Source organism: Doryrhamphus excisus, linkage group LG23, assembly GCF_037039965.1.
Source record: "Doryrhamphus excisus strain RoL-2023G ecotype Guam linkage group LG23, RoL_Dexc_Guam_v1.1, whole genome shotgun sequence".
NCBI classification, from domain to species: Eukaryota; Metazoa; Chordata; class Actinopteri; order Syngnathiformes; family Syngnathidae; genus Doryrhamphus; species Doryrhamphus excisus.
Genome location: NC_136379.1, coordinates 2,289,163 through 2,311,500, shown reverse-complemented (window position 1 = coordinate 2,311,500; position 22,338 = coordinate 2,289,163). Strand labels below are relative to the sequence as shown.

Genomic DNA, 22,338 nt, shown 5'->3' with positions numbered 1-22,338 from the left:
ATTTTCATCCACATTAACATGTAATCTTCTCAGACATGTTGGAGAAGTTCAGATGAGGGGAGGAAACATTGTGAGGGGGGATTTTTCCTTCTTCTTGTACGTTTTGCATGAAGGGTCTCTGCTTCCCTCATGATTCCATTTTAAAGATGGTGGACTGTGTGTCTGTGTGTCTCGAGTGTGTGTCTGTGTGAGCACGCTTGTTAAGCAGGGGTGTCCAAAGTTTTTCCACCGAGGGCCACTTATTGAAAAATGAATGGATTCAAAGGCAATAGATGTTTATTAAATATTTAAAATTTATTTTTAAATAATCATTTTACTTATCCCCATCTCAAACAAATTTTCTAAAAATTACAGTGTTAGTTTTTTTGTTTGTTTCTCATAATATAAATGTTATTACATTTTTAATTATATTTTAATTATATTATATTTTAATTATATTTTAATTATATTTTTAAACAATATTTTTTTCTCTAGTATTTCAACTCAGTGCTACTAAATGGCATTATTTTTCCTCATAATATTACAAGCTTATTCTTGTAAAATTGGGACTTTTTTGTTTTAATATTTTGACTTTATTCTCTATTTCTATTTTTTTCTATTTCTGTTGTTGCTTTTTTAATTTCCAACTATTTCAATATTCTTCTTGTAAATTTTCTTTTTGTAATTCTGACCCTCTTCTCATAATGTTTTGACTTTTTTCTTATAACTAAACATTACCTTTTTCTGCACCTAATTTAATTCTACAAAAATTACAGCTTTATTGCAATTTAGTTTCTCATATCACCGGTTTTAAAACAAAATGTTTTTTTTATATATATTTAAACCCTGCTACTAAATGACACTATTTTTCCTCATAATATTAAAAGTTTATTTTTTAAATATATTTTATATGTTTTCCTCTGACTATTTTGACTTCCTTCACAGAGCATTGATTTTTTTTCCATTTCTGTTGTAGTCCACCTGTCTATTTTTTATACCGATTATCCTTACTAGGATCGCGGGGGCATGCTGGAGCCTATCCCAGCTGACTTAGGCGGGAGGCGGGGTACATCCAAGACTGGTGGCCAGCCAATCACAGGGCACATATAGACAAACAACCATTCACACTCACATTCATACCTATGGACAATTTGGAGTCGCTAATTAACCTAGCATGTTTTTGGAATGTGGGAGGAAACCGGACAAATCCCATATACGCACATGGAGAACATGCAAATTCCACACAGAAATGCCCAAGCGAAGATTCAACCCAGGTCTTCCTGATCTCCTGACTGTGTGGCCAACATGCTAACCACTTGGCCAACTGCTGTTTCATGTTCAATGTTCATTCTGACTCTCTTCCCATAATGTTTTGACTTTATTTTGTTTTCCTCCGAACAGAAGACATTATTCTTGGATTCCCAGTAGTTACAACTTTTTGGTCTTATTTTTTTTATAATTTTTTTGCATTCCTTGTTAAATTATTTTACAATGTGTCACAGGCCAATTAAAAAAAACGACCCTCGGGTCGCACTTTGGACACTCCTGTTTAAAAGAATGTAAGCTGGAGCCTCCTTAGCGTAAAATAACATTACCACTGAAAGCCAATTACTGCTAACATTAGTAAGAGTTTCTTCTCTATGATTAAAGTTTCTCTCTTTCTCTTTTGCCCTCCTTCCCCGCCCTCTTGTGTTCTGCGTTACAGACGGAGAATTATTCAATTGACTCCAGTTACGTGAACAGCAGAGCCCACCTCATTAAAAGGTATGTTTTCTGTTTTTATATCGGGTATTATTTGGAGCACCTCGGTTGCCGCAGTTATCTCTAAATTGCATTTTAGCTAATGAGAGCACAGGAAACCTTGCAGCACTTTGTAAGTCTTTGTTGAGACTTAGGATAATAGGGATTGGAAGATAAAAACCCCAAATGGGGAAGAAAATCTGCTTTTAATTTATTTAGTACAATTCAGGAAAAATAAGACAAAAAAGATGCATGTAGTATTTTGAGGTTATTAGTAATTTTACATCTACTTGTATCTGATTTATATTCATCCAAAATATGATATAAAGCAAATTTATTTAAAGCTACAGTAAGTACAATATTTTCCTTTATAGCTCCCATTGGAACCTCAAGTTTTCTCGTTTAAAATCATGTAAAGTGACTTTATTCTACTATTGTAATTTCCTGTCAACTGTACATATTTTTTCTCAGTTAAAAAACTAAAAAAAACAAGTATAGTGAATTCATTGATTATATTATAATTTTGTATTAATTGTACAGACATGCTTTACTCTGTCAATAATGTTTTATCATTTTAACTATCACACAAGTGTGCAAATAAGTCAACTAAATTAAAATAAATTAAGTACTTGGGTACCTTATTATAAGGTACATTTTCTGTTACTGTTCTGATCGCCTCGGTTGCCATGGTTATCTCTAAATTGTATTTTGTCTAATGAGAGTGCAGGAAATCCTTGCAAAGCTTTATAAGTCTTTGTTGGGAGTTAGGAGGATAATAGGGATCAGAAGATAATATACAGAATCTAATTTGTTTAGCTGACGTTTTGGGGGAAATAAAACAAAAGAAAGATGCATATATAGAGATTATTACATTAGACACGGCAGCAGAATCTACACTTATCTGATTAAATCCATCCGTAATTTCATCCTCAAACAACATATGATGCAAAGATGGTTTATTTACAGCAACAGTAGGGGATTTTTACTCAGCTGTTCCCCTGTACAGCAGAACCTCCAAAGCTGAAGTTGGTCTACTTTGAAAATGAAGTTATGATATTGTTTTCATGTCATATTATAGAAACTACAAAATCAACATTTTAAGTAACATTTCAGCATTTGTGCCTCTCATACATGTGTAAAAAGAGATAAAAGACTAAACTAAAGTAAAAATACTCATGGACATCTGACAGACATACAAGGGAGAGAAGAGTCATCAAGTGATGTTTTATCAGAATTGCTGCACACGCATACGTTTTCTAAAAATAGTTGTCTATGCAATTTAATATTACTAAATGAATAAATAACCCATCCGTTTCCTATGTTACAATACAATAACAAAAAAAATTCAGTTCTATGGTTATCATCACACATTTCCTCTTTGCCATCAGCAAGATTGTTAAGTTATGGCATCACCAAAAAAAAAAAGAAGAAGAAAAAAACTCTATTTGAGAGATTTTAAGCATATGTCTAATGCATTTGGCAAGTGTATATCCTTTTATTGAGGAATGTGAAATTAGTGTTCTTACTGTTGCTTTTTAAGGCGTCTAAATGGCAGAATGCTACTTGCATGCACATTGTTTAAATAATGGTATGTGTGGACTTCAAATTTGATATCTCCGTGGGAATGCAGTCTTAGGAAGTTGGACGGGGGTCACAGTGATTCCCTCGGGTTGTGGATTTTTCCTTTTGTATTGTAAACCCACAATTGTCCTTTTATACCTGCAGCCTTGCTACAGCATGCTTTCTTTTGTCCTCCCTCAACCCCCTCACCCCACTGCCTCCCTAAGCCCCATTATGACAATTTCCCCTGCAAAGATTTCCTGCATTAATGTAAACAAAGAGCATTGAAGTGCAGGCCGGAGCAGCTCTCTACAAAGAAAGCCCCTCAGGACCCAGTGAGCCCGTGCTGGTCCGGGACAGGTGCAATTACAGTGATAACATCACAGGGTCAGCATTAGCAGCCCCAGCCTCCCACAATGGGGAATGTTTGGCCAGCGTTTGGGAATGTGGCTACCTTGGAATGTCCTTGGCTTCGACTGCCATTCTCTCTGTGCACACTTCTTGCACAATGATATACTTGCCACATGTTGATTTATTCGCCTCCTATTTAGTGTTGTTTATAAATGGGAATTTGTTCCAGTGGGATGGCACTCAAACGAGGGGAAATACACTGTTACTGTGCAGCTGTTGATTGCCCCCCTCACCACCCCACCCACACCGTCTTTATTGACTGTGTGAGACCCCTCCCCCCCCACTCCCGCACGAGGCAGATGCTCAGTTTGCATGCCTCCGGCGTTTCCGACATCCATCTTCCTTCCCGGAATTCCTGATTACTGCAGTATTTGTCTGATTGAAGTGAGTGAGGGCCTCCTGTTTGTTTAAGATGCCCTTGAAGGCAGCACATCCATCCAAAATGTCCGTGTCTGGAACAGGCCGTATAGCTGCCACACTGGCTCAAGTTGCCGCCCCCTCTGGGGATTCAAACAAGCACCTTATTTCAGGATCAATCAAATCGAGATTTTTAGGCTGCGTTCACAAGAATATACTTTTGAAGAGCAGAGTTATTGCACACAAAGAGGGGGGGTGCAGAGTAGAGACTCCAATACATTTGCATTTCTGCATGCTTTTCACTGTCATTTTAACGCTGGTTCGTGTCGCATCCACACTAAAAAAATGGCTGCTTGTATTACCGGAAGTATATGAGAATGGCATTGTAAAAAATGCAAAGGAAGGACACACACACACACACACACACACACATAGAGAAGACAATCTGCACACATGTAAGCAAAGGTGACACGACAGTTAATCAACATCTCTTCCTCCTGTGTAGCACATCCACATTCAAGGACCTGGAGGGGAACAGTCTGAAGGACAGCGGCCACGAGGAGAGCGACCAGACAGACAGCGAACACGATGTCCAGCGAGGACACTATGTTGACACGGCTGTCAATGACATGCTCAACATGACCGTCCCCCCCAATGTTTGCCAGCTGCCAGACCAAGGTAAGGCATGTCTTTGTGTTATTGTGCTGTACCAGCAAAATGGACCAAGCATCTTCTTCTGATCTTGGCTTATGTTTCCAGTGTGAGCACGTAGGCGGAATGGCGTAGCAACATGAATAGCATCACATCATAGCAGTGCCACGTGCTAGTCTATTCAAAGTGATAGAGGGAAGTACACAACAATGGAGAACATGGCTTCTTTCTATAGTGCCAACTTTTCATCAGCATTCTACTTGGCAGAAAGTGATACCTGGTGGTGGTGATGTATTTTTCCTTGCATAATTCAGTGGCATTTGCATTAATATACACTTTGAAGCTATAGATTATTATTGCCTTTTGTTGCTTTTGTGTATCAGATAAAAAGAGGTGTTCTTATCACTTGGTCGTGGATATATGAAGAGATGTAGTTTTAGATACCAGTATCTGTTCTGATACCAGGCTCCGATCATTTCATTTGGTACCCAACTGTTGACAGTCGACATGAAAAAAATGCATGAGTGCAATAATATATGGTCCTATTATGTACTGACATCAAATTATAAGGTCATTTCAAAGGCGAAGGGAATTTTGGGGAAAAACCGACAAGGCTCCAGCATACCCCCGTGACCATAATAAGAATAAGCAGTATAGAAAATGGATGGATGGATAATAGTTAAAAATTCATACACTTGATATAATATACTATATATAATGATCAATTATTTTTGTACCTGTTATAACTTTTGACAGTAGGCATGTTGCCAACTGGGCCTCGCGGGTACCTTCTGATGCAACCTCAAGCAACAGTAGATTGACAGCAGCTATGTTTGAACTTGAAGGCTCGTTGAATCACCGTGAGCCCAAAATGGCAGCAATTAGGCTCACAAAGGTGGACTTTTACATGCGTCCACCAGCCCTGATCCATTATTCAGAGGGATCATTTAGCTAATGGTGATGTTTCATGTCTGACCGGGGCGTTTAAAAAGACATCCAGTCGTCTGGCAGGAGTCGTGTTCATGCTTAACTGCTGCCAGTCACGCTGAGGAGGATGAAGATGTCTGCAGATGTTGCCGTGCACCTGGGACCTATTTAAGGCTTGCAGGAAAACACCAACAGGTGCGTCGGCTCAGTGGAACACGAGCTCCCACATTGGTGGATACTTTACGGGTGACCCGGCATTGCCTTTTTTTTGTAGAATACACAATATAATATGCAGTACCCGTAGTGGTGTAATAAAATACAATACAAATAAATTATTATCATATGACCTTTTGTATATGATCTATACATTTACATATACATACTGTATATGTACATACATACATACACGCCTTCTGCTGAGGAGCGGTCCGTCTCGGGAGAGGCGGTGGGTGTGTGTGACTGGCCAATGATTGAGCGTGAAGAGTAAATACATAATGAGCATTTTCTTTAAACATGAATACTGATAATGACAAAATGTATACTCGTTTCATACTCGTATTTGTCAAAAATGCATTATCATGCATTAAATAAGCTTAAATAATCATACCGATTCTACATGTCTCAGCAATTACTGCTAGCTTGTTCATTTCCTATGTTTAACATGTGTATAGCAGTTATAAAATAGATATAACACAGTGCATAAGCTTATTCAGTAAGAGAGACTAAATAAGGGATTAAAAGTTGATAGAAGCATTATGCAGTAATACATGTTTATCAATATGTATGATAAACAGTACCTAATTGAAATATCAATAAAGATTAACTAATACGCAGAGGTGTAAAATGGACATAAAGACCATTTTTAAATTGCAAGAAGAAAAAAATCTTCTTTTATGTCAAGGAATAATAAGCCATTGTTAAAGTGGATGTTGTAGCTGCGAGCAGTTTGGCTGGAGGTGTTGTTGTAAGTGGGGAATAATAACATTACAACACACTTAATGACAGCCATGCAAATGGACTTCACTGCCTCCTCTGGCCGCTCGCCCGTCTTTTGTAGCGACTTGGCGGCGTGTCCACTCTCTCTCTTTCTCTCTGGATCATCTCACGCTAGGAGCATCACACACGCTAATCAACAATGAAAGGTAAATACATGTGCTGACTTGGCTTTTCATCGATGGAGTTGATCTAATGACATTGTCGCGTTAATGGAGTCGGTTTGGTCACTCGGGGTGTCATCATTGACAAACATGTCATCATGTATGTAGAAAAGGTAGGAAGACAGTCCAGGAGGACCCCGGGATTAGTTTTAAAACTGGATATGGCGTACCAGCTATGTTGGCTCAAGGGTTCAAATAGCAACACACACAGCGAGACGACAACGCGTCCGCTCTCATTGTTGTGTTTTCTGGTGTTGATAGGAGCCGCCAACAAAGGGAAGCAGGAAGGAATGTTTACCATTCCCAGTGCCCTGGAAAGGTGCTGTTTGCCCAAGAGACAAGTGTTACCTTCCATACAAAGACTTCGGCAAGCTTGTAAACATGGATTGGGAATCCCTTTGTGCTCACAACCCCCCCGCTCTCCATCATAATGGGTGTTTCCTCTTTTTCTGACACTGAAGAAGTTTATTGTTGCTCACTACTGTTAACACTTTTCACATGTAGTTAGATTTAGATCCATGCAAGTATGCACAGCATCAACAAAAGGGAGTGGCAATTTGGACTGGAAGTCTTAAGTGTTGAAATCCTACCGCGGACAAAATCCAGCCATCTTTGAGTTGCGGGGGCAGCAACCCTAGCACGGAATCCTAGATATCACTCTCCCCGGCTACACGTCCAACCCCTCCTGGTGGGTCCCAAGGCGTTCCCAGGCCAGTTATAAGAGACATACTGTAGTCTGTCCAACGTGTCCTGGGTCTTCCCTGAGGGCTCCTACCGCTGCTGAACACCTCCTCAGAAAGGCATCTGGGAGGCACCATGATCAGATTCCCGAGCAGCTTCATCTGGATCCTCTCAGAGGAGCAGCGGTCCTATGACAGTGCTTCTCGTCTTATCTCGAAGGGAGAGCCCAGCCACCTTAAGGAGAAAACTTATTTCAGCCGCTACCTGCGATCTTGTCACTACACTAAAACTGAGAGCTTGTCTCAGCTCCCTCTTCACCACAATAGACCGATACAGAGTCAGCATCACTGCACCAATACATAAAAAATACTGTATATATATATACAGTAAAGTCTTGTTATATCGATATCGGTTAAAACGAATTACTACTTATTACAATACTATTTTCATTTCCCGGCAAATTTCTAGTCTTTTATGATATAATTAGCTCCATTAGTACGATACACAGTTATTATGATAATCCGGTTACTACGATGCCCTTTTCATCTCCCGCCAGCCAATTTGGTCTGCTTATATCGATACAAAAGCAGCTTAAATCAATCTTTGCTTAAGGATTTCAATACCAAAAAAGAACACGGCGAACGGCTGCTTCCAGTCAACTTTATTTTTCACACTTCCACCACCAGAGATCCGCCCACTTTTAATGCAGTTCGGCGCAGGATCGGATATATGGATAGTCCAGTTATATCGGTATTTTTTCCGACTCCCGAGAATATCGATATAACGAGACTTTACTGTATATATATATATATATATATATATATATATATATATATACTTTTTGTAAATTTGTTAAATAGGAAACACGTTTGGGAAGAATACTTAAACCATAAGGCCAAGGTCTGTTTTTTTTTCCAGTAAATTTGTCTTCAAGGGTTCCCAAACTAGGGCCGCACGGTGGACTAGTGGTTAGCATACCACACGATCAGGAGATCGGGAAGACCTGGGTTCGATTCCCTGCTTCGGCATCTCGGTGTGTTCTCCCCGTGCATGCGTGGGTTTTCTCCGGGTACTGCGGCTTCCTCCCACATTCCAAAAACATGCTAGGTTAATTGGCGACTCCAAATTGTCCATACCCTGCCCTGTTGCATAGGCTCCAGCATACCCATACCCATAAGCGGATGGATTCCCAAACTGCAGAATTGTTTGCAGCTCTCAAATGTGTTCCTACGCAAGTCGCAAATATGTGCTAGCTTGCTTTGAGTCGCTTTGGTAAACAACTCTTGTTGTTCATAAAAGTACAGGTTGTGAGGCATTAAAATGGCAAAAAATGAGGCTACAACAGTAACAGCGTCAGTAAAAATAAAGATAAAGACACAATATCTTACCAAGAGTTATTGGAGCTGGACCAGCACACTGGGGGTGGCACCATTGGATTCTCAGTACGTCCTTCTGTCTAATTCATATGGCCAACGCCTATAGGGAAAGCGGCAACACAACGCCATATGGAAAAGAGTAGTAAACATATGTTCAAATAGCACTATACAGTAGTCGCCGTGTTTGCTATCTTAGGCCAGTTAAAGTTCTTGAGCGATGTGCTTCCAGCTAAACCTGACCGCAGATAGCCTCTCTACGGCGGATTAGATTAGGGAAGAAATTACACGAAATCTGTAATAAAATCTCTAAAGGAAATCTTTAACATGTAAGAATTATACGGCTGTAAGGAGGGGGAGGGCTTAAATAAAGTAATCTTTATCTTTATTATGGGAGGTGAAATCGAAGGGGATTTGCTTCAACTGAGCCACCATGTGAGCTTCTTTAGCAGTGTGGAGCCATTAAGTGTCATGATGAACAGACACCTAAATCGTTCTTTTTTTTTTGGGGGGGGGGTCTTCCTTTGATTGTCACATCGCTCACATAATTCCTGCGGGACATGGTTTTGGCTTTGGTGTATTTAATTTTGAACATGCTTAACAAAGTTACATTCAAGAACATCACGTTTGCACAATTAAGGAGTAGGAAGAAGCAGAGTTTATTTAATCCTATGCCTACTCTGTGTTTAAATGTTACTATTTTGTGATATGGAAATAAATAAGGGAAAATAATGAGTAATAGTAAAGGTACGAAATAGCCTATTGAGTAATACAAGATGACATAATAAAGAAATAGACAAATAAAGCAAATAATAGCAGAAACTTTGCATAGTAATAAACATATAATGAACACCACCTTCAAAAAATTGTAAGTAAGAGAAATACCATGTTGCATGGTAAATAAATAAATACAAATATATTATAGATACAACCAAACAAAAATAGGAAATAGAACAAATATAGATATGCAATTATGATGACTTAAGGATACATATTATCAGACACTGTGTTATTTTATATATATTATTAAGATACATATTTTATCGAGAAGCAAAGCAACGTTCCATTATGTGGGTTTTGTTGCTAAGAAAAAGGGAACCTCAGTCCTTGTGGCTTTCTAAGGCACCAAGGAGAAAAGTGAGAGTGTTCAATTAGCTGGAGCAGAGAACAGGCCTCTTTTATTTTTGACATATTCCACCTCTGGAGGATATCTCTCATCTACGCTCTGCCTCCCTGTGGGTGTGTGCCTGAAGCCCGAGCCCAGGAATGGAAGTCCTCTCCGTAGGCTGCAGATTCTTCCATATTCCCATCTTCCATCAGCAGGATCCACTGGGTCTCGCTGCTCTTAATTGATTCCATCCTTCCCCCCCCTCCCGCCCATCTATCTAACCACGCCGTGCCTTAAACTTTGTGCCAGTCAAGCAGTTCCCCTCTCCCTGATGGATTTAAAAGCACCTCTTCGTATGTTCCTGCTGCAAACTTGCCCTAAATTCAACACGAGAACATTTCGAGTTTGCACTCCTGTGATCTCCTAACGAAAATGCTGACAGGTGTCAGAGTGCGAGGAGGCAGACGGCAGCAACAGCAGGAGGAGGAAGCAGACAGAGATGGAGAGATGAGCGCAGTCTAGTAAGCAGTCTTAGCAAGGGAAATAAAAAAAAAATATAGAGAGGAAACAATCTATCTGACAGGTAAAAGTGTTTTTTTTTTTCTTCTTCTCGTTGAAGAAAACTCCCAAACAACACGGAATGGAATCAAGCGTTGCTATACTCGGGAGATGCCAACAACAAAATGTGGCGTGATGATATTTTTACATCCCAACAGCATACAGGGACCATCCATTTTCATTTGCCTAACCTCATGCGGGAAAGGTAAAATGGCTGACAGCGACAAAGAAAGCAGCAAGGTGCAAAGAGGAGCATGAAGGGAAGTGGTAGCGGTGATGAGCGTCTGCTCCAATTAGCAATAATTAGGGAGAGTTAACATTTCTATTTTAAAAGCGTTGGTCCAACAACATGTGTTACAAAGCAAACAACTGAACTGCTCACGTTTCTGGGCTATTCAACTGGCACACCGAGGGCCAAAGCTGGCGTTCAAAAGATTTTTTGCAGCAGATTTACACGTGTGTGGATACAATAGCCCGATATTAAGTTACCCAGCATGCCTTGCAGGTTTTACATGATATAAAATAGTATTCTTTTTATGCAAGTACATAATTTTCTGTTGTACGTTTCTTTCGATACCTGCGTTGTATGTTTGTTGCAGCTGGATTTTGTGTTAGTTTTGGTTGCACCGTGAGTGAGGGAGAGCGGAGAGGGAGTGTTGTTGTGTGCTGTGTGAATGTGCATACAAATGCTAAACTACTTCCTCAAGCAAGTTGCTGCTAAGTACAGTAGCACCAAGAGAGTATCAAAAATAGACATTGTTACCATGGTCAACCGTGGCCGTGGTCAACCCCCATGAATAGCAGGGATCTACTATTTATGCTCTTTTATTGGCATTTTCTTTGCAGAATGCTCCTGCCCGATAGAGAAGTAAACAGCAGATCACTCCTGTTATATAGATGATCTTTTATCATTTTTGCAATTTAAACCAAAGCATTGTAGCGAAGCAAACTAAAGCCACGGTACACACAGTACTTATATACAGTACTTATAGTACTTATTTGATTAAATTATTAAATGAGCTGACCAGCGTTTATTTCACCGCTGGAAAACTGACTGCTGCCATCACTTCTCTTTCTTTGTGTTTTTACACATCGGAATATGTTAAGGGAGCGTGTAACGCTGCTTTCATGTTTAAAAATAGAAGCGGTCCCTTGGTAGTGTTTGTTTACTGTACTTGCATGAGTAAATCAACAAATTCTTTAAAAATCCCTCCCCCCCTCGTCCTCTCTTGTGTTGTTAGTTCTTTACTTAATTCCAAGCGGGAATACATGGAGGGTTGTGTAGACGGATTTAAACAAACTTGATATGGTTTGATGCTGTGTTAAGTTTCACAAAGCGGCTTTGGGACAAGAGGAGTGGATGATCGTCTGTGCCACAAGGAAAAAAATACATAGGGAAAATGCCATTTAGTTTTTTAAAATATTTTATTATTATATGTTTTATTATATGTTTATTAAATATATATATTTTATTTCACCGTATTTTTGTAAATTATTTGTATAATGTTTTAGTCATGTAACCACATTTTATCTTAGTTACAATAATTATATATAGAGTTTATAGTTTCTGCTGTGGCTTATTTGCAAATATTAATGTATCCAAATTTTGTATTAGATAAAATAATTATAGAATTATTTTTACAATTTTTTAATTTGCAAATATACATTTCACACTTTAACGATTATTTTATAATAACAGTAGTACCAATAATAATATATTTTTATTACTTTTAATATACTTACACAATATTATTAAAACATATTTACAACAGCATTCTTATAATAATATTAATGACAATTATTATCATTATTATTATTATTATCATTATTATTATTATTATTATTATTATTATTATTATTATTATTATTATTATTATTATTATTATTATTGGTGCTGGCCAAACACAAACAATTTTCAATAATTAAAATAATAATATTATGAATAATAACATAATTATTATTGCTGTAATTATTGTTGCTATTAATATTTGTAAAAAAAAATTACAAATAAAAAAAAATCTTTCTTGGTTTTACTTTAACCAAGATAATTCATTGAAAGCACAACTGTGTGAAAATATGAATACAAATGGTGAATAGTACAAAACATATTATTCCGGGCCACGAAGAGAATGCGGTAACACTGCAAGAGCATCACCTGATCCCAAGCAAAGCTCTCCTGAATACACGCGGTGTGTTTAATCAGCTCAAGGGGGAAACTGCTTATCTCCGTGCACTTGTCATGGATAGCGTATTGAACATATCAGAGTGAGAAATGGGAATAGTTCATTATTTTCCGGGGCTCACAATGAGTCTGATGTATCTCATAGCGGGTCCTCCACTGACAGCTCATTTTCCACACAATCCTGGCATTCAGCTCAGGCAAACCAAGAAAGAGAGAGAGTGAAAGAAAATAGGCTAGCGGCTCTCCATTGCTTATTCATGACGCGGTGGCCTGCTAGGTGTGTTAATAATCTCCGCAAGAAACCAAGTGAATCACAGTTGTTTGTCGAACACCTCGGCAAGCCATGGGTAGAAGAGGGAAAAACAGAGTTGATCCCAGGCAGGGGGAGACAGATTAAGAACAGGTAATGTGTTCAAGTTGATGGGCACAAGAGTGGACAGGAGACGAGCCGCAGCGGAATGTTAAAAGGGAGCGCATGGAATGTCGGATTGTCTCTTTTTAAAGGTTAATCACTGGTAGGAATGGGATGGGAAGGAGAGTGGGGGGTTCACAGAATTGCCAGCATTGGCATTCACCCTTATTGTGTTTGTAATGAATCAACGTCAACCTGAGGTGGATACACAAATACAGGAAGTGAAAATGCATGGAAATATGACATTTGTAGCCCCTTTGCAGCAGAGGAGACTTTTGGAGTGCGTCCATGGGAGGGTTTGTCCATTCATACAGAATCAAATGTGTGCTGAATTTCTGGTCATTTTGCCAAAAATTGGAAAATTGTCAAAGTTCTTCCATGTCAGACAAATGTCGTGACATGGCTTTATGCACAGATATGTCCTTGGACGCATACAACCAATGGGCATGAAAATACTTGCAAACAAATGTGTAGAATTAACTTCCCTTGTGATAACTGTGGGTGCATACATGATTGTATTATATTATTATGTTAGGGCAGGTCATTGCAGGAGCTGAGCAGTATGCGCCATTATGGCGTGTATAATGGGGGCCAGTGATTTACATTATCTGTACCATGCACATTCAGCATAACCAGAGGTTAAGAGTCATTACACTGCTCTTTATTTACCCAACAGACACTTGCCCCCCCCCCCATACACCGCATTGTTTATCTTTGTAATTCAGTTACACCGCAGCAATTTATTTATTTAAGGTTGTCACTGTTAGCAGACGTAATGTTATGGAAGCAACATAAACGACTCACCGTTCAGTCAAATGGGACATTTCGTAGATGAGCCGAGATGATTAGCCACTTGCCCACCCCCTACAAATAATGTGAATAGCAGTTCGCTAGCTAGTTATTACCAATAATTTGATTAATAATTAATTGAAATTGTATACAGGTTGTCCTTGGTTTATGGTTTTGTGGTTGAGTACATGTATGAGAGTCGTGGGGGTGCTGGAGCCAATCCCAGCTGTCTTCGGGCGAGAGGCGGGGTACACCCTGGACTGGTTGCCAGCCAATCACGGGGCACATATAGACAAGCAACCATTCACACTCACATTCATACCTATGGACAATTTGGAGTGGCCAATTAACCTAGCATGTTTTTGGAATGTGGGAGGAAACCGGAGTACCCGGAGAAAACCCACGCATGCACGGGGAGAACATGCAAACTCCACACAGAGATGGCCCAGGGTGGAATTGAACTCGGATCCCCTAGCTGTGAGGCCAGTGCGCTAACCACTCAATAAGAATAACGGTCGCATTTTAACATCTGTCTGTTTATTGCAAAAACATTACAGCCAAACCAAACCTAAGCAACATCAGCAAACTCCACTGTCCTTTGCACCGAGACTTCCTCCTCCTCCTTCCTCCTCCACCCACCCACACACACAGTCAGAACTCAGCCTGTCATGTTCACAGCCGGCCGGAAATCACAAAACTCCTTAACACTAGACATAATTATATCAGGGCGCTACAGTGTCTTTGAACATGCTAAAGAATCTGCGCCTATGAAAGTGACAGTGACTACTAAGCAGCATCGTGATCAGCACATTATTCCAAGATTGAAAGGTTGCTAGCGCTTTGGCTTTTAATTTTATAAAAATGGATAATTTTATCACTGTTTTGATACATTTTTTTATTTAGTGTTTAATTACGATATTTTTGTATGTGCGCTGTGTACATTTCGAAGTTTATGTCTCTTCTACAGTATTTAGGTATACGATCCGACAGACAGCAAAACTCGACTTACATCACAGTCTAGGAACGGAACTCCTATGTAACCCGCAAACCACCTGAATAGCTGTTCATTTCCTGTTAAATATCACAGTAGTTAGTTTCACTCAGAACCGATATCAGGCAAGGAACATCATCAAGGTAACACAAATACACACAGACACACACACACATCTACACATTCACTATCCAGACCAGAGGAGACCTGCAAGTGGGCAGGATAGCCACCGAGAGACTGCCAAAGTCAGGCTTGTATTACAGGGATCCCAGGATATGAGACACCAGGCGGTCCGCGCTCCCTCTAGGCAGCTGGCCCGCAGCCCAGCGAGCTTATAATCAGCTCCATTACCTGTAGCACTGACTCACATTTAGGAGCTCCCCATGAAGTGAAGTCATGGCTACACTGCAGCAATACTAAGAGGGAAAGTGTTTTATCCCATCCGCCATGTGAGAATACAGATTAAGAACATACTGTTTAAATCAGTGGGAGAAAATCAAGACAAGTACATTGTAGCTCAGACTATTCTGTCCAGAATACAAAGAGACATTTATCACTGCAGCTGGGGTGAAGGGAGAAGGAGGTGGATTTCTTTGCTTTGCTGGAGCAATGTGCATTTCCAGCCTTCCACTTCTTTTCTGTGGGAAAGCACCACACCTCCATCCTCATTAATCCGTCTGGGGTTTTTCCATCTCGTCTGTCCGTCACCTTGCTGCATTGAAGCTTAACGGAGGACAGTACCAGGTCGACTTGACAAGAACTGTCCATTTTCCGTGTCAAAATAGTACAGCACGGAAAGCACAGTGCCTTGAATGCATCACTCGGACATTTTAGCAAACAATAGCAATGGAGGGTCAAAGGTTTATTTTTGTTGGCATTTTTAATTAAGTGGAGGCTGAGGGTTGCTACAGTAATGTGAAAAAAATAGTTACAGTAAAGTCTCGTTATATCGATATTCTCGGGAGTCGGAAAAAATACCGATATAACCGGACTATCCATATATCCGATCCTGCGCCGAACTGCATTAAAAGTGGGCAATAATGCACTCGACATTGTTCTATAGTATAGAACAGGGGTCGGCAACCTTTCCTATCAAAAGAGCCATTTTACCCGTTCGCTGACTCGAGGAAAATAAACTGGAGCCGCAAAACATAATTCAAAAACAATATCTTATAGCAGTAACAGATCTTGTTAATATAGAAGATAAATGAACATAAATATCTGTGTAAATTAAATGTAAACTCTGTTTACATTCATTCATTCTTTCATCAGGGTCGCGGGGGTGCTGGAGCCTATCCCAGCTGTCTTTGGGCGAGAGGCGGGGTACACCCTGGACTGGTGGCCAGCCAATCACAGGGCACATATAGACAAACAACCATTCACACTCACAATTTGGAGTCGCCAAAGTGGGATCGAACTCATGTCTCCTAGCTGTGAGGCCTGCACGCTAACCACTCGACCTCCGTGCATCTGTTTACAAACAGTTGTTGACAAATATGTTTACTCTGGCCCCAACAAGTTCAGGTGTTAAATACTTGAGAATTGCAAAAGGAGCCACAACAAAGAGGCTGAAGAGCCACGTGCGGCTCTGGAGCCGTGGGTTGCTGACCCCTGGTATAGAACAATGTCGAGCAGCTTAAATCAATCTTTGCTTAAGGATTTCAATACCAAAAAAGAACACGGCGAACGGCTGCTTCCAGTCACCTTTATTTTTCACACTTCCACCACCAGAGCACAGCACACACAGCGATTCCCGCACTTCCTGGTTCACAGGTCATGCTCAACCCGCCCCACATAGCTGGCCAAACACACGAGAGAAACCACGAACGCCAGCATGTACATATGAAAAACAGTGATTATTGCAAGCGATAAAAAGATATCTGAATACAACACAATTAAATACATGTATTTGTACGCTTGTGTCTTCGTTGGAATAGGTGTGTATGCTATGTCAGTTGGTTCATCTGTTGCAGGCATGTGTTTGGCCAGCTATGTGGGGCGGGTTGAGCATGACCTGTGAACCAGGAAGTGCGGGAATCGGTGTGTGTGCTGTGCTCTGGTGGTGGAAGTGTGAAAAATAAAGTTGACTGGAAGCAGCCGTTCGCCGTGTTCTTTTTTGGTATTGAAATCCTTAAGCAAAGATTGATTTAAGCTGCTTTTGTATCGATATAAGCAGACCAAATTGACTGGCGGGAGATGAAAAGGGCATCGTAGTAACCGGATTATCATAATAACCGTGTATCGTACTAACGGAACTAATTATATCATAAAAGACTAGAAATTTGCCGGGAAATGAAAATAGTATCGTAATAAGTAGTAATTCGTTATAACCGATATCGATATAACGAGACTTTACTGTAGCTCCTTCTATGTGTTGAGCTCAAAATGTTTTGGAAGGCAGGCCAGCATACATGTAATATCGATATTCTCAAAGTTTTATGATCAATGACTTAGGGACACATTTTATAGCTGTTTAAATACCCTCGCTTCTCTACACTGCAGACTTAGACAAGGCACAATGTGAGCCCTTATTTCTGCCCAGCAGACACGAATCAGGAGGTTAAAGGCAGACGTCTATCATTACTATCTTTCATTCACCAATTAGTGTCGCTGCTCTCTGCCGCTAACCCCTGAATGACCTTATCGGGCCAAGAGCTCGCTCGCCCGCACTCTAATTCAACATTTTCTAAGTCGGTCTCAGCAGTGAGAGCTGCTTTCTCGTGACTCATGGTATGAACTATTGATGAGGGGACCATTTTTTTTATTTTGGTCATCGCTGTTCTTCACGAGACCTTTGATGTGCATTCAGAGATGTCACATTTCTCGGCATTGACTGTAAGGTTTGGATACATTTTCCTCTTGCATTATCGCAGTTTTTGTCGACATCCAAAATTCCCTCGGCAATGATGTGTGAAAGATGCAGTCACTGAGTCAAAATGATGATCTAATTGAGGACTTAAGCATTGGTTATTATATTATAACATGCAGCAATTCGTTGAAGTGGGTGGTACTGTCATGCCATCACTTCTCCTTCTCTGTCCATAATCTCTTGCCTTTCATTTTCTTGCCATAAAGGTTAAATATCTCAAAATCAGGCCCACTGTGTGGGCTGAGAAAAATAACAGCACACAATCCCACAACCAGCCAAATATCCCCCCTTGACTGAAAAATGACAATACTACCAAGTGTCGTTGCAGAACATGCATGCTCCATCTTGGCATCATTCGCGTAATAAAGATTTGACGTTGCATGACCGCAACGCTGTCTGGCTTGTTACTTCCAGTTGTAGTCGCTGTGAAGCGTGTGCTTGTTTTTTGCCCACTTGAGCATGAAAAAAGGTCAGCGTCTGCATGGTTGTGTTTCTGCATTGTGGCCAGCGGTAGTGCATAAGCAAATTAAGTGAATTAATCAACATTAACAACATTACTCACAAAGAGTCATTTGTACACAAGAAATGATATTTCCTTCAGGCAAATCTTTCTGGGCATTAACATAATTATCACATGAATATTAAATCAGGCAGATCAGTTACTGGTTATTTACAGAATAAGGTTTTGGCGATAGGAAGAAATAAAATGCATTCCTGCAGTTTTATTGTCCTTTCCTTCATATAACCAAGCGCCTTTCCTTCATATAACCAAGCAAGAGATGCAATCGATGGTGGCCGAATTTGACTTTTCAAACCTCAATCCCCTGCCTCTTAAAAGGGAAGGATAAAAGGTAATGGGAGAGGTCGGCTGTTAAGTTTAATGGCAGACAGGAAAGTCCCAGAGGGGCTCTATTTAATGATGTGCCTCTTCTCATGCAGCGCTCGTTAAAGACCGGGGCCCAAAATGCATGCAGAGGACAGGCACGTAACTGTGGACGGGCTTTGTACTGACACCCTCCCCCTTATTTTCTAGGATCTGCACTATGGCGGGAATCGGGGGTGGAAGCTTTTGCATCTTGAGTGGCACATTGCAGCAACCCTGTGCACTATTAGCATGATCATTGCTTGTCCTTTCACGAGCTCGCCTTTCTTGCAGACCAATATTTTAAAACCAGTCAGTGTTTGGGCTCAGGAAAGTAATAGCATGCCCGTCCTGAAGCAGCCAAACATGTTTGTTCGTTCACGTCTGCATTCGCATGAGCGTGATCGTTGCCAAATCACTGCTTGCTGTCGCATCTTGCCTCTAACTTTCTTGCAGAGAATAACTTAACCCAGTAGGTGTTTCGGCTGTGAAAAATAATAGCATATCATTCCTGAACTGGGTAAACATGTTCTCGGTTTTGTTCAGATCCATTGAGTGATAGTGATAGTGCTATCACGTACTGCGCTCGACTCACGGAATAAAATAATGCAAACATAACCTATTCAATCCTCGGTTGCTTCAATGTAAAGACGTTTGTCTCTCCTTTCTCTTCGGCCGTCTCCAGAGAAAAAAGGAAGCGGACAGCGGGAATGGGATCTTTGACACCTGTCACTTCCACTTTGCTGCACCTTGCTCCCCACCCCCATCGCTACTCACCACGCATATGGACGTTTGCATGTCACAGCTCAGCATGTTATCATGAGTGGGTGCAGGGGCTGGAGGAAATCCAATTACTTCCACTGTGTCAGACCCCTGCCATCATCCTTATGTATGTTACTCAAATTAAAAAAGATGTGCCTATTAGTTCTCCTGAATGTGGACCAGTTTCTACCATCCCCCCCCACCCTCACCGTACATCTCCTTGTGGACTCTGTACAGTGAAGCATTGGCTGGCAGGTGGTAATGCTAAGGCTATTGATTGTGACTCATATTAAGTGGTATCGTGGAGCGGGTCTGGCTGTGGTGAATAATGTGCAGCCTGGAAGAGATCAGCACGTCTCCTGCTTGACAGCCAGAATAGGCTTTTTGATGAAAAAATACTGCACAAAGTGTCCAAGAGGCACTCTGCACAGTCAGTTGCAGGCAGGGTTCCCTCAACTTATTTCTAACTAAAATTGTGTTTCGTCTCTCGGAACCAAAATTACAAAAGGGTTGACATATCCTGAAGAAAGACTACAAAAATAACGTTTTACAAATATCACGGCTTACATTTTTGAACACTTGGCATTGGGCCTTCCGCCCCTATGAAACTTAAACTTATGAATATTAACAAGTAACTTAATGACGGTAGGACCTCAGCATGTTGTGAATTTACAACATTGAACAGTGAATAAAGGTTTTCTTTTCTTTTCCACGTCTCATTCCACATTCTGACTTCCAAAAATCCAAACTAATCGGAAATTCAGTATGTATTGCGTTCCACTAATATTTTTTTGTGACGCATAAGATGCACCTATGGAAGAAATAATTTTGCATTCTGAAATTCCAAAATAATCGACTATGTTTTAAGCTGATTAGACAACACAAGTAGTCCATTTGACTGTCCGTGGACACATACTGTACTGAAATGTCTTTTTATGTTGGCTCACCCAACATGACCCTCTCCATCTTATTGTATGCCTTTCTGCTCACGGAGCTCAACCTGCCTCTCATACTTCATAGCGCCACTCACCATATTACAATGTCCTACTTCCAGGGGTTGTTAAAATTACCTAGAAGAGACTTTTCAAGAGAAAGGAAGGAAAGGTAGAGGGGAAATGAGAGAGCGGCTACCTCACTGGGGCTCGGTGACAAGATAAAATGGAATATTAAACACATAGTCCTGCCTGACACAAAGTGAATGTGACTGAATGAGAAGGCACATTGTATTAATTATGTAAGGCCGCTCTTTTGAGGCCAGGTGGAAGAGAATAGAACTAGAGAGAGAGAGGAATGGCTGGGATTATTGGTATGCTGTCCTGGTGTGAAGTCCCGAGCTGTTTGGACCCAACGACACATTTTAGTGGCACTGAGGTAGTATTGTGTTTGTTTGTTTGTTCCAGATGGCTAATAGAGACAGCACTACGGCGCAGGGAAAAGGAATGAAAAGCAATGAAAACAATGTCTGTTTTAAAATAAATACATAAAAAGGGAATTAAATAGATAAACTTGTAATGAAAGAATTAAATGAGAATTAATATTTTTTTGAAATGCTATTATTTCAGCAATTTAATTATTTAATGGACATGTTAATGAATGACTTTAAACCAGTGCTTGACCGATGAGCTGTCAGGGTGACATAAGAGGCAGGGAATATTTTGTACGTTTTGTTGCATTCAGTATGGATTTCAGCATGAACAGTACCAAATAAATATTATCAGGTTCTCAATAGTTAGCATGTAGGCCACAAGGCCAGGAGATCGTGAACACCTGGGTTCGATTCTCCGCCTGGAGTTTGCATGTTCTCCCCGTGCATGCGTGGGTTTCCTCCGGGTACTCCGGTTTCCTCCCACATTCCAAAAACCTGCTAGGTTAATTGGCCACTCCAAATTGTCCATAGGTATGAATGTGAGTGTGAATGGTTGTTTGTCTATACCAGGGGTCGGCAACCTTTACTATGAAAAGAGCCATTTTACCCAATGCCCACTGAAGAAAAATAGCCTGGAGCCGCAAAACATATAGTATGTTTAAAACAACATTGGAGGGAATTTGGGGGTATCAAAGTAGTTCAGATAAGAAAAGACGAGTTGGAGTACTCTTGCTAGTTTTGGAGATAAACTTACATAAATGTATGTGTAAACTACTGTAAACGTAAAAACAAGTTCCCATGCCGCTGTTTTTAAATTATCTCGAATTTATTTTTTAGATTTGTAGGTAAGTATTGTTTTTCTTCATGTACTGAACTGGATAGCAGTCAGAACTCACTCAGGATGCATTCATGGTCTCAGACAAAGTTGGATTTTTTAAAACTCATTACAAAATACGTGCATTTTCCCCACTCGGGTGTTAAAAATATTCAAGAATTGCAAAGGGAGCCACAATAAAGAGGCTGAAGAGCCACATGCGGCTCTGGAGCCGCAGGTTGCTGACCCCTGGTCTATACGTATGTGCCCTGTGATTGGGTGGCCACCAGTCCAGGGTGTACCCCGCCTCTGGCCCGAAGTCATAATTAAGGAGCACGGCTTTTTACCAATGCATTACCAACACATTTTTCCCAGAGAAAACTTAGTTTCATATTGTGTACTGCAAATTTTACCATCGAAATTATGACTTTAGTCGTCCCTCGCTATATTCCCTCATGACCTAACTCAATAAAAAAAATTATTAATAAATGGTAGCGGTTTTGTGGTTGAACGCAGCCTATTATTTGTAAAATAAATATGCATATTTAAGCAAATAGTACTTGTAATAGATAATTTGCCTAAAGTAAGCACGTTCATAAAAATGGCAAAATCTAAATTACCTAAAATACAAATACAAGGCAGACGAAACATTCAAATTGTGACTGTAGTAGTCTCCATTGGCCACTAGGTGTCAGTAATTGTTTGTTGAGTGCCAGAGATGGTTGTCAGTACAGGCATTTATTGTAGCTTTAAATGACCTCACAACAGGCACAATAATAATAACATAAT

General features: G+C 40.3%; 1 protein-coding gene across 4 annotated transcripts in view; it reads left to right on the top strand.

Moving 5' to 3' along the window:
• The window catches only part of pcdh19 (protocadherin 19), a 75,903-nt gene that overhangs the window by 40,858 nt on the left and 12,707 nt on the right, over window positions 1–22,338 (top strand). For all 4 annotated transcript variants that reach the window (XM_058074683.2, XM_058074682.2, XM_058074681.2 and 1 more), the window contains exons 3-4: window positions 1,685–1,743; window positions 4,553–4,725. In XM_058074683.2, the coding sequence (XP_057930666.2) occupies window positions 1,685–1,743; window positions 4,553–4,725 (232 nt within the window). The remainder of the gene's footprint in view (window positions 1–1,684; window positions 1,744–4,552; window positions 4,726–22,338) is intronic.